Source organism: Octopus bimaculoides, chromosome 3 (assembly GCF_001194135.2).
Source record: "Octopus bimaculoides isolate UCB-OBI-ISO-001 chromosome 3, ASM119413v2, whole genome shotgun sequence".
Taxonomy (NCBI): Eukaryota; Metazoa; Mollusca; class Cephalopoda; order Octopoda; family Octopodidae; genus Octopus; species Octopus bimaculoides.
In genome coordinates, this window is record NC_068983.1 from 72,767,778 (window position 1) to 72,791,508 (window position 23,731).

The 23,731-nt window shown below is 37.0% G+C and overlaps 1 protein-coding gene across 1 annotated transcript in view; it reads left to right on the forward strand.

Annotated features, from left to right (window-relative positions):
- Positions 1-2,180: 2,180 nt before the first annotated feature.
- Positions 2,181-23,731, forward strand: part of LOC106870260 (nucleolar pre-ribosomal-associated protein 1) — a 45,627-nt gene continuing 24,076 nt past the window's right edge. Inside the window, exons 1-9 of the mRNA XM_052966752.1 lie at positions 2,181-2,313; positions 6,399-6,535; positions 7,445-7,729; positions 11,028-11,127; positions 13,233-13,315; positions 14,454-14,588; positions 16,454-16,575; positions 22,209-22,410; positions 23,369-23,506. Coding sequence (XP_052822712.1) covers positions 2,181-2,313; positions 6,399-6,535; positions 7,445-7,729; positions 11,028-11,127; positions 13,233-13,315; positions 14,454-14,588; positions 16,454-16,575; positions 22,209-22,410; positions 23,369-23,506 — 1,335 coding nt within the window. The remainder of the gene's footprint in view (positions 2,314-6,398; positions 6,536-7,444; positions 7,730-11,027; positions 11,128-13,232; positions 13,316-14,453; positions 14,589-16,453; positions 16,576-22,208; positions 22,411-23,368; positions 23,507-23,731) is intronic.

Sequence of the window (23,731 nt, forward strand, 5' to 3'; positions counted from 1 at the left end):
TCAAACGCATGGATATAGGTGTCGAATTTGTTCCAATAACTTTCGAGTAATAGATAGAGAGAGAGAGACAGACAGACAGACATATAGCTCGCTCCGGCCAGTCATGGTATTAGCTGTCAGTAGCCAAAGAATCGACAGGCCAGCAACAGGCAGGCAGACAGACAGACAGATACTTCACTAGCAGTGAGCACTTTCACTTCTGACAGCTAATAGCATGATAGTGCCGGTTTAGCGACTGTAGATATGAAGACTGTAGTTCTTTAGTTCGAATCAGCAAAAATGCAGCGGCATCTAGCATCAAAAGGTAGTAATTCTTTCGCTCGGGGTCGACAGTTGTGAATGTTGGTTCTTGGGAAGGCTGCAATTCTTTTTTTACGGGGTCATCAATTGTAACGATATTTGTTGGTAATTCAGCTTCAGAAGGCAGTGATTCTTTTTTTGTTACGGGGTCACCAATTGTAACGATTATGTTTTTGTGAAGGCTGCAATTCTTTTTTTACGGGGTCACCAATTGTACGATAAGGATTTGTTTGTGGCGATGATAATTTTGTGTAGTTACCGATTGTAATAGGTTATAAGATGAACGATGAACAGGGATCGAAGTTGTACAGAAATATTTATTTACCGTTACTTTAATAAATGCCATACAACGACGGGTAGGTTAATGTAATAGTATAACACAGTTCGTAGAGCATGCAAGGTAAAGGAAAGTTAATTTCGGCCTGTATATGTGTGTACACGATCTTGTAGTAGTAAACAGACAAAGATAGGGTAATGTTACAGAGAAAAGGATGCGAGCTAGTGATAGTTAAAGAGTCGAGAGAAGTTGTCTCATAGTTGGCTGGTTGTAATCTTCTTTCTCCCTCTGGTCGAGGTTCTAGCTGGTCAGCCAGACTTCGTTGTCACTGAGTCGTCACCATGTGACTGAACTGGTTGACTAGACTAAATTTTTCTTGGGGTTTCTTTGCTTTTATAAAAATCAAGAAGGATAGATATATTATTGAGAATAATGGATTCAGTTGGTGGTCCTGTAATCTCTATTCTAGATTTTCGTGGAGTAGAAGAGGTTAGAAAGGGTCAAGTGGTGAAGACATTGTTTTGGCCTAGCTAAAGGCAACTGGAAAATATTAAACTGCTGTCAGAGAAAAACCATTGTTCCACCGTGGGAAAAGTTCTGTTGCAGTGTTGATTTAAATTTGGCTATGGTGGATCGAATCCACTTCATGCATGCAAGGTCCACTACATATATATATATATATATATATATAATAGAAATATATTATATATATGTGTGTGTTTCCCGCCATCGCTTGACAGCCGATGCTGGTGTGTTTGCGTCCCCGAAATTTAACAGTTCGGCAAAAAATATCGATAGAATAAGTACTAGGGTCGATTTCTTTGTCTAAAGGCGGTGCACTTGTATGGTCGCAGTCAAATGACCGAAGCAAGTAAAAGAATTCTAAGTTATGTGGAAAAGGGTGGAGGTAAAGGACATGGACTGCACCCCGCTTGCAGTTATTCCTTTTGCTTTTTTTTTTTTCTACGGAAACCCACCTTTTCAACTGTGGAGATTCTGAATCTGCGAAAAAAAAAAATCGGCATTTCAATATTTTGAAGTCCATGCCCTTTACCTCCGCCAGGTGCAGTCCATGTCCTTTACCTCCGCCAGGTAAAAAAAAAACCGACTCGTATAATTTTTCCGAAACTCCTCATCCCACCTGCGGAAAAAATTTTGCCCCTAACAAATTCTGATATAAACTACACAATCTGAAGCGTACTTGTAGAAAATTTCATTTAACAATATCCATTTTTCTGGAAGTTATGAGCAAACAAATACTAAGCCCAAATATTTAAAAACCTTCGGTGTCTTTTTTTATTTGAATCTCGCTGTCTTCCACTCGAAAATAAAAAAAATATAAGGGAGACAACTGTAAATGACTACCACGTTTATTTTAAAACAAATTGTATACTTTTTCTCGAAAAAATATATATATTTATATATTAGGTCTATATTTAGAAAATAAAGCAAAAATTCTCATTCTACATTTAAATAATGGTAATAATAATAAGCGTTTTTTTTATTGTCCACAGCACAACAATAACAAAATTACGGAACTAATTGAAATCATATATATTACCACGTGTGGAACAGCATGGCTGAAATAGATGATAATTCGAAAATGCTTCAAAAAAGAAGCGCCGAGGAAATGCCTTTGGACGAACCAACAGCTAAAGTCATTAAGCTTTCAGATGATGCTTATACTTTTACAGATTTTATCACAGAACTGAAAGACACATCAACTTCTATAAGCGGTAAGATGAGATATTGTTCCCGCATCGATGTCGTGTAAAATGTTTACATGTGTAAAATGCTGTGCATTTCTGTTTAGATAAGTTTGCAGGATATAACATTTTTGACCAATGCTTACTTTATTATCATTTTTAAAAGTATTCTTAGTAGAAAACTATGGCATTCAATCCCAGCTTTTTATCAATGTTTCATTAAACGCTAGTTCTCAAACTCGTTTATGTTGCAGAATGAGTAAAGCAGTGATAGAGATTCAGCAAAGAATCTAAAATAGATGTTCAGAAATTATATTGGTAACACCAGTCAACAAAGTATTCGATTATGACTGGTACACCCGCCTTGTAGGTTTTGTGAGATTTGGCTGTTATTTCTAGCATGTGGATAGCCTGCTTCATGGCCAAGGCCGGAGAATTGAAAATTTGAAAATACGATTTTTGAAAATTCTTTTTCAGAATCGGATCCTCCATAACCAAAATCGTGGGATTCCATAAACAGAAAATATATCCATTTTCCCGAAAGTTATGATGGAAAAATTGGATCTTGTGAATTTTCCGAAAGTCTTCACCCCACCCAATTTTTGTTTGTCATATTCGTTTTCTACACAGTTGTTAACACCCAGCAGGCCGTTTTTTTTTGTTAACGGGTGAAGATCTTTGTATTAACTGAAATCTGTAGTTATGCCGAGTCGTAGTGTATTGCCACCCTGTAAACATGAGCAACTAGAATCTCAACTACAAACGTTAGTCCTCACCCTCACTGAGTAACTCCTGGAGAACACACATCTACTGCTTCACATCTAATACAACGCTGCTATATGTAGACATCCCATAATGCATCTAAAAAAAGAGGCTACCTTACTGATTAGGTTTGAAGTTGTGTACCAACACACTCCAACCTGAGAGTCAGACATGATCTCTCCTCTCTGAGTCTTTACTCCTTGTACTGCAACTCCACTTAAGCAATTCATTTATCTTTTGTCAGCATATTGTGCCTCAGCCTGGCACTAACCATTATGTCCAGTCTTTCCTCTCCAGAACAGTTGTCTTCAGGAATTCAGGAATTCCTACAATCATTAACTTGCAAGTTGTTCTCTGAAATTTGGTGACTTTTCCTAAAATTTATCCTGTTAAATCTTCACATAACTAATTTTGAAAATAACGTTTCTCCATTGCCATGGAAACAGCAGGAATTGAATAGGTGGCATAAAACAATATTATGTTTTTCATTTTTCTTGTTACAAAATTTGATTATACAGACTTTGTAATCAAAACAGTAGCAAAGATGTTTATTAATGATGTATATTCCTGCCAAGTTTCATTGTCATATCATAAGTAATTCTTTGCAAATTAAAAGATTTGTAATTTTATCTTGTAGCCATTTGTTCAGCAAATTTAGCTTCCCAAATATGTAAGGAAAATAGAATGGGTAGAATATGTCACATTTGGCAGCTGGGATTTTTTTTCCTAGCTGCTAACTAGAAGCTTTACAACATTGTCCCAAAGTTTAATGAAGTAACACGAGCAATTACCCTTTGAGATTATCACTGTATGAACTCAAAGTAGTAATCATCATCATTTAACATTTGTTTTCCATGCTGGTATGGGTTGGATGGTTTGACAGAAGCTGGAAACATGGTTTCTACAGGTACTTTTTACATGGTACCAGCACCCACAAGACTATCCAATGCCATCTTGATACTTTATTCATTGTAATCACTGTCCTTTAATGTCTGTTTTCCATGCTGGTGTGGGTTGGACAGTTTGACAAGAGCTGGCAAACTGGAGAGCTGTACCAAGTTCCAGTCTGATTTGGCTTGGTTTCTGTGGCTGGGTGCCTTTCCTAATGCGAACCACTTTACACTATGTGCTGGGTGCTTTTAATGTGGTTCCCCACATCTGCTTGATGAATTATTATTGAAGTGTCTGAATCCTTTTATTTTTTCTGTCATGACAGAACTTAAGAAATAGAAAATGCATTGTGTGTATGCGTGTTTAGTGTGTAAATTTTACACACAGTAATAGAAAATTTTTTTAAGAAACTAAGTGGTAATTGTGTACTCAGCTTCATTGGACCTGTTCCTCCTCTCCCCCTACACCTCAATTCCCAAATTTTGCCATGGTCTCTGGTTGAGAAACAAAGCCCTAGTGTATTTTAAATGTTGAATGAAATCTCTTTGATCTAAGGTTAATGAGAATTGACTTGAGACTAAATAGTAACTACAAGAACAATATGACCACTGCCATCACCAACTTGGAAACCAATACAAGCCACACCACCATCTCTAGCAACCCACCAACTTTTGAGTAGCCTACTAACAATAACAGTATCAGCATGATGACAATGTCTCTAGATATATGTTTTATGTCAATGCAATGGTGTGTGAGTAGTGTGTAGTTATGGTTCAAATCATAGGTGCAAGGGGCAAAATGCCCATGAACCTGGTAATCCTTCAACAAACTGTAATCATGTAGTACTTCCACTCCTTCACCTTTTCATCTTCTTATGTTCATTCTTACAGCCATAGGAATAAGACAACAATTTTTGTTTACATAAAACAATTTTTTCCTAATGCTATATCTTTTAATATTTTCATTCCACCACCACCCTTCACACTGTAGTCAACATCTTTTGTGGAAAGAACATACCCTATTATGGTAGTAAGATTCTTATTTATTCCGTCATATCTTTTATGTGCACGTATTGTGTACATAAGTGTACACAAGTGAAATCGAAATCGAATTAAATTCGACGACTGGCACCCATGCCAACGTCGTCTCCTTCATTGGAAACGAAACTCGGCTTGCAAAGACCTATTGGGGCAAGCGAAAGCAAAACCGTCAATGGCACCTGTGCCCAGCATCGCCTTCCTGGCACTTGTGCCGGATGGCACATGTAGACATTCGAGCGAGATCGTTGCTAGTGCCGCCGAACTGGCTCCTGTGCAGGTGGCACGTAAAATACACCATTTTGAGCGTGGCCGTTGCCAGTACCGCCTGACTGGCCGCACCCACTACACTCTCAGAGTGGTTGGCATTAGGAAGGGCATCCAGCTGTAGAAACTCTGCCAAATCAGATTGGAGCCTGGTGTAGCCATCTGGTTTCACCAGTCCTCTGTCAAATCATCCAACCCATGCTAGCTGGAAAGCAGACATTAAATGATGATGATGATTGTGTATGTATAGCAATTGTTTATTTTCATGCTTGACCATTTTCTTTCTGTTGTTTTTTGAAAATATCAGCTGGAACCCATTATCACTTTATAATATGAAACTCAATGAGAAATTTTATTTCATGTTACAGGATTTTGCAATTCAGCTAGTTTTTCAAGAATACATTACTCTCATAGTATGGTGATTCCTGTACTTATTTTATTGCTCTCTATTCTTTCAAATCACAACGTATTTGACATAGAGACACATGACTCAGCACACTGGTTTACACTAGTATGCATAAACATGGATGTATGAACATATATATAGATATATAATAGGCCTTTGCACAGTTTCTGTATACCAAATTCTACTTACTAGTGGGTTTCAACTCATTATATGATTGCAAAGTTAATCTCTTAACCACATAACAATGTGTATGTATTCACAAATCTCTTATTTATTATGTTTTATGAAAATCATCAATTTATATCCTTGATTCTGCTTCTTATGGTCCAAATTGATTCTTATTTAGAGTTAGGTGAGCCAGGCGACCATGTATCATTCGTATGTTCTACTTTGGATTCTATGACTGGATGCTATTCCTAATACCAGCCATTTTATCATGGTACCAGCACTAAAGAGTGTCATGTCCTCAACAAAACTAGAGAATCCTCTTCACCCAACATGCTTCATAAATTGACCTCTCCATCATCCAAGGAAAATTAGGTTAGATTATTAGTTATACAGAAAATGAGCTTCATTCAGCTTGATTTGAATGTTTTACTTACAGTTACTGGTTATATGAATGAAAGACACCATAAAAAAGAAAAGGTTCAAATAAGTAGTTGTATTATTACTTTAATTAGAAACATACTTTTTTGAAAGATTCAAACATATTTCTGTAGTTTTGTTCAAACTTAAACATATTTCTTTTACAGCCATATATAAATTCACAACAACAGCCTCAAAATATCCAGACATTAGTTATGACTTGGTGGCTCATTATTGTGAAAATTCCAATGATTTTGAAGATCTTTTCTCTGTTCTGTTTTCTGTTGAGAAAAATTGTAAAGATGTGAGTTATATTTTAATTTCTACTCTTTAATTGCCGCTTTTAAAAATAATCTTTTTTTTTTTACTTTCTCAGTGATAAGTTTGTTATATTAAAATTTTCCCCATTTTAACAAGTTTGATGTTAGAGTAAGTAATTACTAGCATAAAGTTAGATAAGTCTGCAGCAAGCACATTACCATTAAGTTGTAGGCTAATCTTTAACCTGGGTTAACACATCACCAGCCCTTGGGTATCTTTAGTAGGTTCATTCTATTGAAAGTATTCCAAGTTTCTCATCTGGTGATAACTCATTATTTTGGTGCACTGTTTTCTACTGCAACAGCTCTATTTCCTATGCCAGACTTTGAGGCCCTGCAATAGTCAAGTTCTTTTGGTAATGCATGTGATATTGTGTGAAGACCAGTATCGGGAAATCTAAGTTCAACACTTTCATTACTTTCTTGGTTTTCCTCTGTCATAAGTACTTTCCACAGTCAACACATAACACTTAAAAACAAGTTTGATATTCATGCATCACAATATTGAAACTGGGGTGTCTGATCTCTCCTGCTACCTTAGACATATCCGCTGCCATGGATGCATGGTTTTGATTTGGGGATTACATAGAGCAAGATCTACTTTCAGCTCACCTGATTGAGTAAAGTAAAATAATGTTTTTCAAACTTTCAATCAGGGAAATGTGCCTGGTCTCTGTTGACCAGAAGGAAGAGTTACACATTACTGTAACCAGTCAAGCTGATGTTTGAATATGCATTACCATCCAAATGTTGATGGCTTGCCAAAAGATTTCAAAGATATTTTCAAAATATAATGCACAGAAATCTCTAGATGTAAGCTATTCTCTGTCAAGTTAGAAATTACTTGTTAGAATCTTGTAATTAAATATGTTTTTTTCTATCACTGTTTTTAGGTTATTCTTGTCTTTGATGCTCTTCGCCTGATTTTGATTCGAATTGCTAGTGACCTGAACTGTTATCGGAATCTTGGTAACATGATTGCTCAGAAAGTTCTTACTGTACATTTAGAAATGTTGGAAAATGTTTTCAAACTTCGCCATTCTCAAGTGACATCAGCCATAAAATTTTTAACAACCATTGTTGTTTTCAGTGAAGCAACTGCAAAATTAGTCATTGCTAAATTTCCTTTTCATAAACCTAACTTTGTTAAAAATATGTTAAGCAGAAGAAACAAAGCGGTAAGTCAACTGACTTTCTCTTTATATGTTACATATACAAAGTAGTTTTTTAAAATTATTATTATTGCATTGTTTGTAGTGTTTGCTGAGTAATTCTTGTCTGAGAAAAAATATTTTATATTTTCTGCTGCTCTGTTGAAATATTGTTGAAAGTATTGTTTTTTAGTAATATAATAGCTTAAAAGCAGTACTCCATGTGGACTTTTAAGCTAGCTCCTGCAGAGGGCTAATTGGGCCTGTGGCCCTAAACTAAGGGGGGAAATACTAATAAAGCATTTATTGGTATCCTACTATCTCAGATTTATATCACAGGATATCACACTGTGACATTTGGAGATCACTGTAAAGCAGCAGAGTAAACAGCATTCTTGGTTTTACCATCGTGTGTGAGTATGAAGAGATTAATTGCCATTTCTAACTCTGGAACAACCTACATAGAGCTGACCATGGGAAAAGCATTGATGCATGAAGTGAAATCTAGCAATTTTCAGTGATTGTCCTTGAATTTAAGGGGGATGTCTGCTGGAATCAGTGGAATTCTTGAAATAAGCACATTTTCTCCTTTTCTCCAGTGAGGATTGTTGCCTCCAAAAGATATGGATTGCATTTGCCTGACAATCAGTCTTGCTCTATTGCACAGCTTTGGGGGAATCCAGCTTTTTCAAAAGCATGATTGAAACTCCTTTCTTCAATGTCAAGGCATACCAGGAGGTACCAAAGAGATAAGAAACTCAGTATTTATATATATATATATATATATATATATATTGTGGCTGTGTGCCTGTTTTTCCCCCACCACTGCTTGATAACTGATGTTGGTGTGTTTACATTCACGTAACTTAGTTGTTCAATAAAAGAAGTGCAAGGCATAAAAAAGAAATCGATTTGTTCGATTTAAATTCTTCAAGGAGGTGCCCCAGCATGGTCACAGTCTGATGACTGAAAAAGATAAATGAACCACTAAATTCTTTAGTAAAACTTTAAGCTAAGGGAAGTAACTCTTGTTTACCTATCTCAGTAATGCAATGGCCTTGAAACGTCTTGTGGTCGCTTTGCCTGCTAGAAATACCAACCCAAATGCTTTTAAATCAGATCTTAATGCTGGATGCTTAAGAACCAAATGAAGGGCAGATGGCAGATTTTCAATCCCAGGATCATCCTGATTCCAAAAAAGGTGTAATATGTCTATGTAGAGCAAATGTAGACTGAGATAGAGGGGTCCCAGACAGACAGAATTTCACTTTTATTAATATAGATTTGTAGTCATTAAGCTTTACAATGTAACTAAATTATTTATCATCATCATTTGATGTCCATGTTCCATGCTGGCATGTGTTGAATGGTTTGACAGAAACCTATGTCTAAGGAATGTATTGTGCTCCATTGCTTTGGTATGGTTTTTACTGTTGGGTGTCCTTCCTAATGCCAGTCACTTTACAGTGTGGACTAAGTGCTTTTTTTTTTCTGTGCCACCTGCACTTTTGAGGTCACTGTGCATTTTGCAGGACTACAAGCCCTAAGGGAGGTGGGTGAGGTCAGCATCATGCTAGGGTATGAAGGTAATTACTATGAGAGAGTGAGGTAGAGCAGGTTCCTGCAAAGGGATTCGCATGGATGCTCACGTCTAGTATAGAAAGAAAACAAATTTGTTAAAGATAGATTTAGAGGAAATATAATACTTGATATCTTTGGAAATTACCTTAGCATGTGATAAAGGTATGATGTATGATTGACAGTTATTGTACTCTGTACTTTGATGGGGCATATGACTTTGCAGTTGTTTGTCTGTTTGACAGACAAATCCTACTCCAACTCTACAGTTGTGTGGTTGTAAATAGAAGAGTAACCAGGCGTAAAAACTGTTGTTCCAGGAGTCAATGTGGAATTATCTAGGTGGTTGTTTGATTTTAAAATAGCAGTCAAATCTCCCCTTAGTCACATCCTACTGTCTTAGAAATAGCATCATATGTTGGGTAATGTTGTCTAAGATGTACTATTTCTGAATAAAAGGTGGGATGGTCATGATTAGAATGCCTTTGAATATAGGTTTGCTCAATAAGAGCTGACCTGCAGTTTAATAACAAAACTTATCCATCTGTCTAACATACTGTATATAAATACAAGACAGTTATGTCAATGAGGGTTCCAGTTAATCCAATTGTCAGAACAGCCTGCTTATGAAATTAATGTGCAAGTGGCTGAGTACTCTACAGACACATGTACCCTTAAAGGAGATCAGTGTGACAAGATTGGCCCTTTGAATTACAGTTACAATTCATTTTTGCCAGCTGAGTTGACTGGAGCAATGTGAAATAAAGTGCCTTGCTCAAGGACACAACATGCCACCAGGAATCGAACTCATGACCTTAAGTGGATTTCCAAAGTTTTGAAAACTCGTTTAGAAATTAGATGCCAGCATTTGATGGAAGAGAGGCAACTTTAAAGTTTATTATGAAAAGAATATAGGGAAATGAAGCAGCATATATTAAGGAAATATAGGGAAATCGAAGTTGAACCAAATTCGATGATTGGCACCCCTGCCAGTGGAGCGCTAACAGCACCATCCGAGTGTGATCATTGCCAGAGCAGCTGTCTGGCTCCTGTGCTGTTGGCACGTGAAAAGCACCATTTGAGTGTGATCATTACCAGTGTTGCCTTACTGGCACGGAAAAACATTTGAGTGAGGTCATTGCCAGTCCCGCTGGACTGGTTCCTGTGCAGGTGGCATGTAAAAAACACCATTTGATTATGGCCGTTGCCAGTACCGCCTGACTGGCCCTCGTGCCGGTGGCATGTAAAAGCACCCACTACACTCTTGGAGTGGTTGGTGTTAGGAAGGGCATCCAGCTGTAGAAACTCTGCCAGATCAGATTGGAGCCTGGTGCAGCCATCTGGTTCGCCAGTCCTCAGTCAAATTGTCCAACCCATGCTAGCATGGAAAGTGGACGTTAAACGATGATGATGATAGGGAAATGAAGCAGGAAAAATATATGTAACATACTCCAGAACAAGTAAGTTGAACCATCCATGACTGTATTTCTAGCACTTCATGTGTTTTGATAAATTCAAATTTTAGTAAAATGACTTTATTTATTGTTATAATAAACTCTCGTTTGAAATAAATGATTCTTTCATACAAATATGATTTGGAGGATCAACAAAATAAAGTACCAGTCATGTACTAGGGTTGATTTGATTGACCTACTCTTGCTTTTTCCAAACTTTTAGCCTTGCTCCTTTCCATCCTGAAAAGGTAGTTGTTATTAACTACTTTTTTGTCTTATGTTTTCTTTTCTAGGTCAATGAAGATACACGTACCTGTTTTTTCCATTTTATATCCTCATTTTTGGTTACCAGGAGTGATGCTGTTATCAGTGAACTAATTACTAAACATCAAAGTATTTCCATTTATATTTCACTTTCAAAAAATTCAAGAAATTTTTTTTTCCTTTGTTTAATAATAATAGCAAAATAGAATCTTTCACCAAAACTTAAAAACCCAAAGAGCTTTAACGCTTAGTTTTAAAAACTGTCGCTCAGTTGCAATAAATTAGCATGTTATATATACCTGTAAATGTCTCCTGAGTCTCGTAGCTTTACTCCTGGAAGATTTGGTACTTATTCCCAACAGCTGAGTGAATTGCAAAGAAAGTGTTCTGCCCAGGATCAATGAAACAAATGCAATAGATCTGAACTCCACCACCAATCACTTTACAGAATGTGATGTGTAGATTTTATTGCAGCACTAGTTCTAAAAAAGGTTGTCATGTCCTTAAACAAGACTGTGTCCTGTCAGTTGCATGTTGTTCCTCTGTGTTCACCAACCACTTGTCTCCACATGTACATTACTTTAGAGTATATTGAGTGCCTTTATCACAGTACCAGGGCTAGTGAAGTTGCTTTGTCCTCTGCAAGACACTGTTCTGTATTCTCTCCATTCATTTGGGGCAACATGACTAATGGAGTTAGTTGAAGTGGCAGGGGGTATTGCTGAAGAGGAACAAGGGTGAATAGAAGAAAGAAATGAGAGTATGGTGGAGGAAACAGTGCTAGAAGGAGTATTTTAAGAGAAATAATAATGTCAAGGTGTAATGAGAGGTAATGTTTTCTGGTGAGAAAGAGCAAGAGAGAATGGGGTGGGTTGTAATGAGTACTAACAGATCCAATGCAATCCCTCAGGTATCATGATGAGAGAGATACTTATTGTTTGCTGGTTAGAGAGAAAAAGACTGCTAGTTGTAGAAATAGGCAGTGGTGAGTAAAATATCAAATAATGTTAATGGCTGGCTTATTTCTTTTCTTGATGGCATGGATTGGTGAGGACATACAGCTTCTCACCAATATTCACATCCTTCATCATCTGGCACACAGCAACAGAAAAAGCCAATCATCTTTGTTGTATGTGTCATGCTTCTTTCCTTTTGGTGAAGGTATGTTTTTTTATGGATGAATGCTTATTATAATACCAGCCAGCACTAGGAGGGTTGTTTATGGCAATACTAAAAAGTCCTCTCTATTCTATCAATTTCTAATGAAAGTTACTGATCTACAGATGGAATTTCTGCACTGTTGTTTGCATGGTTCATGTTTCCAGTCTTTCTTCCTTCTCCTACTTCCAGCCTTCCCACATCTGCCACATTTAAAACTTGTGTTTTGTCGCAGACCTAATTCTCTTCCCAATCTCATATTGGTGAATAGAGTATCTAATATCAGAAAAAAAAATGAGCATCTTAAAAAGGTCATTTCAGTTCAGTCATCATATATTTAATAATGTTTATTGTCCCACTTGTACATTCATGTAGACATAGCAGTATGGCTAAGAAGCTCATTTTGCAACAGTATTGTTTGGGCTTCAATCACAGTTGTATGGCACCTTGAACAAACATCTTATACTATAGCTTTGAGTTGACCAAAGCCTTGTGTGCAAAATTTGGTAATCAGAAACTGTATTGGCCCCTGTTGGAGAGACCGTTCCTGTTCCACTGTGGCAGACTTCATCTCTCACCCAGTTCAGTACCATCTGGGATTTGATTGGCTTTCACAGAGTGCATTCTATTGTGATCATCAGGCCATATCTCTAGTCTCAAGATAACTTCTTCCTTTCTTCCTGTCCATCTCAGAGACCCTGTATAGGGTTGCTGGTGCTGTTCTTCCTTCTCTTTATCATTAAAAAAAAAATAGTATATAAAATGATTTTATAATTTCATCATTACAGATGTTATCATCCGTGTTACGAGGGCAGTGGATTAGCTGAATGATTAGAACTTCAAACAAAATGTCATGCAGTATTTGTTCTGACTCTTAACATATCGAGTTCAAATCTCACGATGGTCAATTGTACCTTTTGTTCTTTGAGATAAGTTAAATAAATTACCAGTCAAATACTGACATCAATTGGATTAACCCTTCCCCCAGAATTTCAGGCTTTGTGCTTACATTGGAAATGATGATAATCAATATTATAAATTTATCCAAAAATTATATTTCAGTTTTACTTTTTTAGCAATTGTGAAACTGATGTTTGAAGGAATGGAAGTAGACAAGGCATCTTCACTTGAAATTTTTCTGCCCCTTGTTTTAGAAAAGGTAAGTGAAATTAACATTTTGATCACATCCCTCATAAAACCAAACTGAGTTTAGTAACTTAAATTCAATTTGAAAGAGTTTGATAAAAGTTACTGCATAACCTACAAAGGGGTGCTGAAAATTTCCTGGCTTCGAGACTATCACGAAAGGCCTGGTTGGAGGCCCAACCTTCTGAGTTCTTTTACAGGGCTTAGGAAAACTGAAGGGCCACTGCAATAAGTGTGTGAATCTAATCATAATTAACTGATCCTCCTGTATTTTTTTTTTACCCAAAGCCAAGAACTTTTCAGCACTTCCTTGTATACTACATTAGATGTTTGGGGTCCATCTATAATGGAATATAATTGGAGCATAATCTAATCTAATCTTATTTATTGTTTTTAAATAATGAGGGGTTAATGGTGCTGAACTGCTAAACACATCAGTGGTTCAGATTTTGCTAGGCTTAATGTTGAAATCCTTTGCAAGTTGTGTGACTGCCTGAGTGAGTAAAAAAATTTCTTAAAATATTCATTTTTTTGGTTTGTAGTGGCATCCACCTTCAAAAAAAGTTTCTTATACTAAAAAGAGAACAAAAAAAATCTTATCTCACTGATGCAGTGGTTGTGTGTGTGCACTCTTAGTTGAAAGAGATTGCTATTTACTATCCCTTTTGAACTACATTCAATTTAAACCAGACAGCAAGACTTCCTCTGTGTCAGCAGATCTTAACCTGAATGACTTCATCCTCTTGACAGACTTTATGGGTAAGCTATGGTGGGGTGCTGAATGTTCAGAAGGAGAATGTCATGAATCTTCTTAGAAATATTTAAACACCTTTTCAAAAAACAAATTTGTTGGGATTAGAATATGAGTCAGACATGTTGTTATCAGTGTGCTGAACACATGATTGATGATACATAAAGTTCCAATATAAATTCATTATATAAGTCCTCATCTATAGTAATTTCCATGAAAATTTAACTTAGGGGACTAATCCATGCATACACATACATGTTTTCATAGATACCCATGGTAAATATCATACTACCAGTCATATCTACTGTGTCGTTGCTGTTAAGAGATATGGGGGAAAATAGCTACAAGCTCTTTCTTCCAGATTTTCTAATAATTCTTTCTTGATTTTGTTTAATTACAGATTGTCAAAAATGATGTAATTGGTAAAGGTCTCAAGGTGAAAATATTTAAATGTCTTGAATTAACTGGATTGGTTAAGTTATACAATTGGAATGGTCCTGATCAATGGAAAAAAATAGTGTTAGAGAAAGTTAAAGTAAGCATAATTATTGTTTTGATATATGTTGATTTCTTTAAGTAATACATTCAAATGAAAATTCTGCTAAAGATTTTGACAGCTGGATGTCTTTCCTGTTACAAACAGTTGTGATAGGATGAGTTGTGTCCATTGTAACACCAACACTAGAGAGAGACCAAATGTTATTTATAATACTCTACTTCATTGGGGAATTGTTTTCACAGTAAAATTAGGAAGCATTCCTCTCTTGAATAGAAGTTGACAAGAAAGAAAGAGGAGCTGATGAAAAGTTTTGCTGCTACCCAGCAAAACTGGATAGCAGAGATTAGTTTATTGCTTTGTGGGTTAGATTGGAAAAACTGCTGACTTTTCATCTTATTGATTATTTTATGATTACAAGAATACTTTTGTCATGTGAAAGAACTGGAGAAAATATGAAAAATTAGATTTAAAAGTGAGTGGGATAGGCAAATGCTGAGCACTATTTAAACTTGACACCTAACCACAACAGAAAGGATTTATGAAATGTGAGACAGACAGATATTCTTTTCATCACAGACCTTTAAGTCAATATATAGTTGTGTGCTAACAGCTTGGTTTTCATTATCAAAAAACATTGTATATTCTAGTGAGAAATTCTAGATGTATATGATTGTTAAGACTCTATCATCTCTCCTTTTCTGTTTATGCCTACTATTCAGATTATCACTGGAGTGAATATAATAAATGTATTCTCATTGTAGATTCAATTAACAAACTGGTGGGAAAAAAGATTGCCACTTGCAAGTGTGGGCTTCAGTTAAAAAAAAAAAATTAAATAAACATGAATAAGACTAGATCAAATTTATTAGCTTGTAAAGACCACAAAATCTGCATACAGGAAAAGATTAGTTGGAAACTTATTGTTTGGCCAATAAGTGCATGTTAAGTGCTAAATGATTTCTGGAGATTGTTTGGATGTATCAGTTGTACCAGGGAAATTAACAATATGAGAATTTCAGCTACTTGGAGAGTTTGCTGGAAGTAGTGGATAAGCTCTGTTACATAAAAGATATAATTCATGCTGGAGGTGAAGTTTGCAGTAGCATAGAGACTAGTTATCAATATCTTAAAAACTATTTTGTCTTGCTGCTATAATTGTCTAATAGTATGAAGTAGGCATGATTTTGTATGGTAGTAAATGCATACAGAAGATCTAAGGTGATTTGTAGAAAAACGAGTTATTACCTGTTGGATGTGCACTGTTTTATTTACAAAACAAGCTAACGTTAAATAAGTTGAGAAAATAGCTATACAGAAGAAATGACTTCTTATATGCTCATATTATTTGAATACATACCCAATACTAAACAATAAAATGCTATGACTTGATAGTAAACCTAAGATTGCAGGGTGTTTGTTTCAGACAAATCTACAATGTCCCTTTCCATCTCTGCAATTTATCTCAGCTAAAAAATCCAATAATTTTCAGGTTGGGCTTTACTTTTTCTTACATTTATCAGTCTATATCTATCGTATCTTTCAACATCAACCAACTCTTGGCATTTTTTTTTTTTTTCAAACCTACTGCAAATATTTCTTTTAACTAGTAATTCTCTTTTGTTCCAGGATACTTATCTTCATTTATCTTTGGTCTTATACATATTTAAAAAGAAAATCGTTATCAATTTTAATAGAAGTATAAAATTAGAAAGAAATGGCTAAAATTTGGACTGATTTACATTGCTGTGTTTAATTTTCTCTTAACTTTATTTTCATTCCTGTCATATTTATAAAAAATTAATACTGGAGTCAGTTAAGACATCTTTTCTTTTCTGCAAAATCTCATTGTACCAAAGGTTTTCTGTAATGACATTACTTATTTTCATGGATGTCTTTTGCAGGTGAAACAATGTGACAATGCTGAAGATCTTGCTATAATACGAAAATGTACACATGAACTTCTTCTTGAACTTTTGACCTCTACCCGTAATGGCATTATATTCTTTGATAAATCCTTTGGACTGTAAGTGAATGTTTCTTTTCAATATTATCACTCCCTCTTTAATGAGTTGTTTCAAGATAAATATCATGACAAAAATTTTTTTAATTATAGTGTTTTGTAGAGCAGGATAACCTATTCTGATCTGCAATTTTGAAAACTGAGTTTTACATCTGTTTCTCCTTGCTTGCAAGAGTGTGATGACTTATTTGTTGGGACTTTTGTTTTTAGAGCTTGATAAAATACCTACATGTCTATTGTTCATGAAAGAGGAGTAGAAGCTTTTCTTTACTGTTTTTTCGTTGGGTAAACTGGAGTAAGCAAAATTAGGGGTGTAGTACTATGTACGAGGAGTGTTCACTAAAGATTTCCCCTGACCCACTTTCAGTTATTACAGGAAACAGAACTTGTATAGATGTAATCATACATGTCCCTACATGTCACATTGTAAATTGCAGTTTTCCACTAGTATTCATTTGTCTTTTATGGCTGCTGAAGTGGAGTAAGGTGTTATTATGGAGGCAATTGAATACAGATCAGTGATCAAGTTCTTATACTCGAAAGGTTATACACCAAAAGAGACTTTCAATGAGATGAAAGAAGTTTATGGTTACGATGCACCATCATACAACATAGTCAAGCACTCGCATTGCCAGTTCAAATGTGGTCGGACATTAATGGAAATTGCTCCTATTCCTGGACGACCACATTCTGCCATTGATGATAACACCATCCATAAAGTGGAAGCCGCCATTTTGGAGGATTGCCACATAACTATTCAGCAACTAGCTTGAGAAGTTAAGATAAGGGTCCATGAGAAAAAGTCATTCACGACCATTTGCACATGTGGAAGTTGTCTGCACAATAGATTCCCCCAGATGCTCACGCATTTTCAAAAGCAGGAACAAGTCAATTGCTCCCAGGCTCTTTTGGTAATGTGCCAAGAAAACAAGGACTTTTTCAGCAAACTTATCACACAGGATGAAACATGGGTCCATCACTGTGATCCTGAGACTAAAGTCCAATCGAAGCAATGGAAGCATGATAACTCACCACCTCCGAAGAAGGCTCGTATCCAATGCTCAGCAGGCAAGGTGATGCTCAGTCTTTTGGGACCAGCATGGAGTAGTGATAATGGATTTTCTAGCAAAGGGCACCACAATTCACAAGGCATATTATGCTTCTCTACTGCGGAAATTGCAGGGTGCCATCAAAACAGAGAGGCGTGGCATACTGACCAAAGGAGTCCACCTCCTCCAAACAAAACTCCAGTTCACTATGTGCATGTTGCCAATATGAAAGTACACTCCTGCAGCTATGTAATCCTTTCTCATCCCCCTTATTCTCCTGACTTCCACCTCTCTCCAACCACATGATGAATTTATTTCCGAGGTAAAATCTTAGCTCCAGACACAACCTACCGACTTCTACAGAAGAAGTCTTCACAGCTGCATAAAGCGATGGGAGTAGTGTTACCAATGGTGGTGGCTTTGTAGAGAAGGACAGTCACTATTCGGTCCAAAAAAGGTTCATTCATGAGAGCACATATTCACTCTCTGCACGCAATTAGACTTGGAAAGTTTATGAGGAACCCATTGTCCCAATTTACTAACTTTTCTGATGGCATGCAGGTATCGATGAATGGTTGAATGACCAAATCCAAGCTTTTCTGCTAGTTCCTAAATAGTTATGATGGGATTTTGTTCCCACAAGGTTTGCAGGATGTCCTCGTCGAGCTCTACAGATCTTCCAGGAAGAGGCTTGTCATCTGGGCTGTAGTTTCCAGCTTGGAATTTCTGAAACCACTGACACTGGCTTACACTTATTGTCCGATTCTCATATACTTGCATAATATTCTTCACACTTTCCATTCCATTGTTGCCTTTATTGAACTCACAAAGCAAACTATGCCAAATATGCTTCTTTGTCACTTCTGTTACCTTGGTGACCAAGTCAGTAGCAGATGTGTATGCTCTGAGAGTGTAGCTGCTAGAATAAGAATAGCCTATGCAAAATTCAGAGAGCTCCTAGTTCTGCTGGTAACAAAGGGCCTCTCACTCAGAGTGGAAGGTAGACTGTATGAACAGCCATACTACATGGCAGTGAAACATGGGCTGTGACTGCTGAGGACATGCGTAGGCTTGAAAGAAATGAAGCTAGTATGCTCTGCTGGATGTGTAATGTTAGTATGCACACATGACAGAATGTAAGTACCCTGAGAGAAAAGTTGGATTTTAGAACATCAGATGTGGTGTGCAAGAAACGACTGCGCTGGTATGGTCATTTGATGCGTATGGATGAGAACAGCTGTGTGAAGAAGTATCACACCCTAGCAGTGGAGGGAATCTGTGGAAGAGGTAGACCCAAGAAGACTTGGGATGAGGTGGTGAAGCATGACCTTCAAAGGTTGTACCTCACACAGGCAATAATAAACGACTGAAACCTTTGAAGATATACTGTGCTTGAGAAGACACAGCAAGACAAGTGAGACTGTAGTTGTGGCCGATGACAGTGTCACACAACTGGCTCATTTAAAAGCACCATTCAATCATTGGGCAATAGGCCATGCTTGTGAAGACCTGTTGAACCGAGTGAAATCATGATGACTGATGCCAGTGCTGCCTGACTGGCACCCATGCTGGTAGCATGTAAAAGCACCATTCGAGCATGGTCGATGCCAGTGGCACATATAATGCACCATTCGATCATGGCTGATGCCACTGCACTCTCAGAGTAGTTGGTGTTAATAAGGGCATCCTTGCCAAATCAGACTGGAGCCTGGTGCAGCCTCCTGGCTTGCCAGTTCTCAGTCAAACTGCCCAATCCATACCAGCATGGAAAGCGGACATTAAATGACGTCAATGATAATGATTATAGCTTTGAAAAAATAACTGTTAAAATTGAACTGCTCTCTCCAAAACTTGCACTAAGAATAAGGACAAGGTGAAATTACTATCTGCTTTTATAGCAAGTTGGTGCAGGTAGTTTATCCCATACCCCTATGACTATTAATTCATGCAATTGAAATAACTGCATTATTTATGGGATGACCCAACATATACAGGGTGGGATGGGTAAATTGTTGCCATTTTATATTTTTAACTTCGTGCATGTGCAGTGTCTATTTTTGATTTTGTCGATTACACAGTAAAGTAGGATCAGTTGGGCACAACCTGTGAGAAAAACAGCACCATGATGCAATTCATTCTGCCAGAAATTTGGAAACGACATACTGTACTGCTTGGCATTCAGGCTGGAAACTCCAATACAAACATTTCAGAGTGTTTAGGTGTCAATCTGAGGACATATACCAAGAGTGATGAAAATCAAATATCCCATCAACATCATGTTTGGAGTGATCACTAGTGATGGCAACGTTATGTCTCATTCATCTTCCCACACGGCCTCAGACTCAACACGGAGGCCTACATCAAGTGCCTGGAGGAGGTAGTGCTGCCCTGGATCAAGAGGGTGGCTGCTGGAAGACCTTGTGTCTGGCAACAAGACTCTGCATCATGCTTCAGAAACAGGAGAACCCAGTCATCGCTGTCAGACAATTTCTACAACCACATCACCCTCAACATCTGGCCACCTAACTCCCCAGACTGCAACTCCTTTAATTATTATGTGTGGGCATAGTTGTGCGAGAGACCAACAAAACTCCATGTAACACCAAAAATGAACTGAAGGCAAGGATTATGGCAGCATTCACCAACTTAAACAAGGTGCCCATCCAGAAGAATTGCAGGAGATTCCGAAGTTGTCTGGAGGCTGTGGTTGAAGCCTTTTATTGAATGGGTTTTCTCTTTAATATTTCAAAATATTTTTATGTAATTTTGATAAATATATCTGTTAAAATGAGATGTCAGTGTTATTCTCATTTTTGCATAATTTAGATGACCCTGTATATATATATATATTATCATTTAATGTCTGTTTTCCATGTTGGCATAGGTTGGATGGTTTGACCGGAGCTAGCAAATCAGAGGGCTGCACCAGGCCCCAATTGTCTGTCTTAGCAAGGTTTCTGTAGCTGGATGCTCTTCCGTACCGTATGTGCTGGGTGTTTTTTTACATGGCACCAGCACTGGGGCTGTCACCAAGTAACTTGCAAGACAGACTTTTCAACTGAGACAGGAAGTGTTATTGAGGAAGGTGGCTTTATGTCATTTGAAGAGAGGTTAGAGTATAATAGAGGAATAGAAATGTCTTGTTGTAGAGGAGACACATGGCTATCACAGCTGGAAAAGGGAGAGATGTTGGTGAGATGTGTTGGGGTCTACCATCAAGGTACAGTGGGGTGAATATAAGTGGTACAGAGGATTGGACAGGATGGGTGGGCAGGAAGGTCATGAGAATTAGAAAGGGAAGTGGGAGATAGAGGGGAAGGGGAGAAGGAATGCAGTGAGGCGGGGTGGGATTAAGTAGATTGGAATACATTGTGTGCAGGGGCATAGAAGTAAACAACATGCTTTAGTGCCTAATTTTTACTTAGATGAAATAGTCTTCTCAAGCACAGCAAATTGTCATTCATCTTGAGATGTGTGTTTGTGCATGCTTTAGTGTATCTCAGGCTACTTGGCTATGGTATAGCATAGTAAGACAGCTGGGTGACACCATTAGTAGGAGAGGTTAGGAAAGTAAAGGAGGGGGATGAAATACTGTAAATGAATAAATTAAGAGGAAGTTAAAAAGCAATTTAGACAAAAAAAAAGAGGAAAAGTTTTCAGTATTTTTCTTTAAGAAGCTCAAAAGAAATCGCTCAACAAAAAATATTTTTTTAAAGCTTAAAACCCTCCAAAGAAAGTGTTTCTAGAACAATTAACAAAATCTCAAAAATTTTCAAGGAATCTCAAAAAATTCAAGTTTCAGAGTTATGGAGTTTTAAAGTTTTAGAAGTTACGAAAGTTTTAAAATTTGTTTAAGTTTCAGAGGCTTTAAAATGTTCGTGGCGTTAAGAGACAGATGGGGAGGTATGTACATAGATGGATAGATAGGCAATTAGACTGACAAACTGAAAGATAGAACCTACATGTAGTATGTAATCTGTGGATAGCATTTTTGCTAATTGTCAGATTAGGTTTATACAAATGAGCACCTTCGAAATAAAGATCTTTCATCAAATGCTCTTTCCATTTGCTCTTTGTGGTGATCATTGCTGTTTAAAAGCTCTGGGAGCAGTAGATGTACTTCAGCCATCGAGCTCATTCCAGCAATTAAGGCTGCATACTTTCTTCCTCATGGAGTGTGCCTCCATAATTCTGTACCCCCTCAGGACAGGGGAGCGGGAGCACATGGGCAAGTGAAGGGGACAGATAGTCAATCTCAGAATCAGAGAGGCACACTTAGTTATACAACTTGTTAGAAAATGCAACCAATTCTCCTTCATACGACTCATAAAAATGAAATGGTCTGCTTTGACATGGATTCTACATCATCCAGTTATAGAAATGCCAAAGCAGATATTGGAACACAATTTTGTCCTTGGACCTATCAGACTGTCAAACCCATGCTAGCATGAACATAGATACACTCTCATACACACATGAACATTAAATGATGATGTCATGACTAGAATGCCTTTGTTCTTCTTGATTATACATTTATATATAAGCCATACATGTGTAATAATGGTATCATACTTTTGATTTATGCAGCTGTAGCAACAGAACTCTTCAGTATATTCTGGAAAAGCTTCTCAAGAAACCGTTCCTTCAGGATCCGTTAATGACTGAACTTATTTGGAAAACATTTCAAGTTTGCCCTGAACAAATTCAACCATTCTTCCAGAAAATGAAACAACGCTTCAATATTAAAGATACTTCCAATTTTCTGCTCTTCATTGAATTCTTTAAAAAGGTAAGTTATTTTCACGTTTGATTTATGACTACTGTTGTATAATCCTTTAACATTCAGGCTACTCTGATGTATGTAATCCGTATTCACATCATTTTGAATTAATTATGCATTATATCATAACTTTGAAGGCGGTGAGCTGGCAGAAACGTTAGCACGCTGGGCGAAACGCTTAGCGGTATTTCGTCTGTCTTTACGTTCTGGGTTCAAATTCCCCCAAAGTTGACTTTGCCTTTCATCCTTTTGGGGGTCGATTAAATAAGTACCAGTTACGCACTGGGGTCGATATAATCAACTTAATCCGTTTGTCTGTCCTTGTCTGTCCCCTCTGTGTGTAGCCCCTTGTGGGCAGTAAAGAAATATATATCATAACTTTGAGATTTCAATAATGTAACTTTATTTTTACAATGACATTGTTGGGTTGGTGTGAGTGGTCAGATCTAGCCAGTTTCAATATAAAACAGGTAGAATATTTGGCTGGTTTAAATGCTAATCCAACACTACTACAGCTACTGATTCCAGCACCTTCGTTCCAATATGGTAAATGAAAAACATAAGATAAATACAAATTTGTATTCTTTTACCACATTCATTCACTCATTATTTCCTTACTCTCTCTCTCTCCCTCCCTCCCTCCCTCTACACACACACATAAACACAATATCACCATCATCATATCCACTTTTCAATGCCCGGATGCTCTTTCCTTTTGTTAACTCTCACGTGTTTCCAAGTAAGTTAACATATATGTGTGTGTATTATACACGCACACATACACACACATATCTGACAATCTTCTTTCGGTTTCTATCCTTCAAATCAACTGACAAGACTTTGTTTGGTTCAAAGCTTTAGTAGAAAGCACTTGCCCTGAGATGTTACTCAATGGGGCTGAATTCAAACCACTTGGTTGGGAAGCAAATGTATCAGTAAATGTTTTGATTTCTCTTATTCATTTTAGGTTTTGGAATATCAGCCAAATGTCCTCACTCCTTTGAAGACATCCCAAAAATTTCCTCTGGAGAAACTTACTGAAATGGTATTATCCATTCTTATACCATCTTCATTAATCATAAAAGACATTGAGTTGAATTTTAAAGTAAGTAGATGAAATGATATTGTATAGTTTGTGTGTTGTCTTTATTGTGTTTAAGTTCAAGGTCAACTCTGATAACTGACATTTCAGCTGTGACCATCCCATCTTTTTAATGGTGTCTAAGAATGCATTTATAGCTCTGCTATTTCATTGCTCTTTTTTGTTTTTTCCAACTGTGCCTGTTATGTTTCCCTCGGGTGACTCGCAGAGATAACACAACGAGTTATA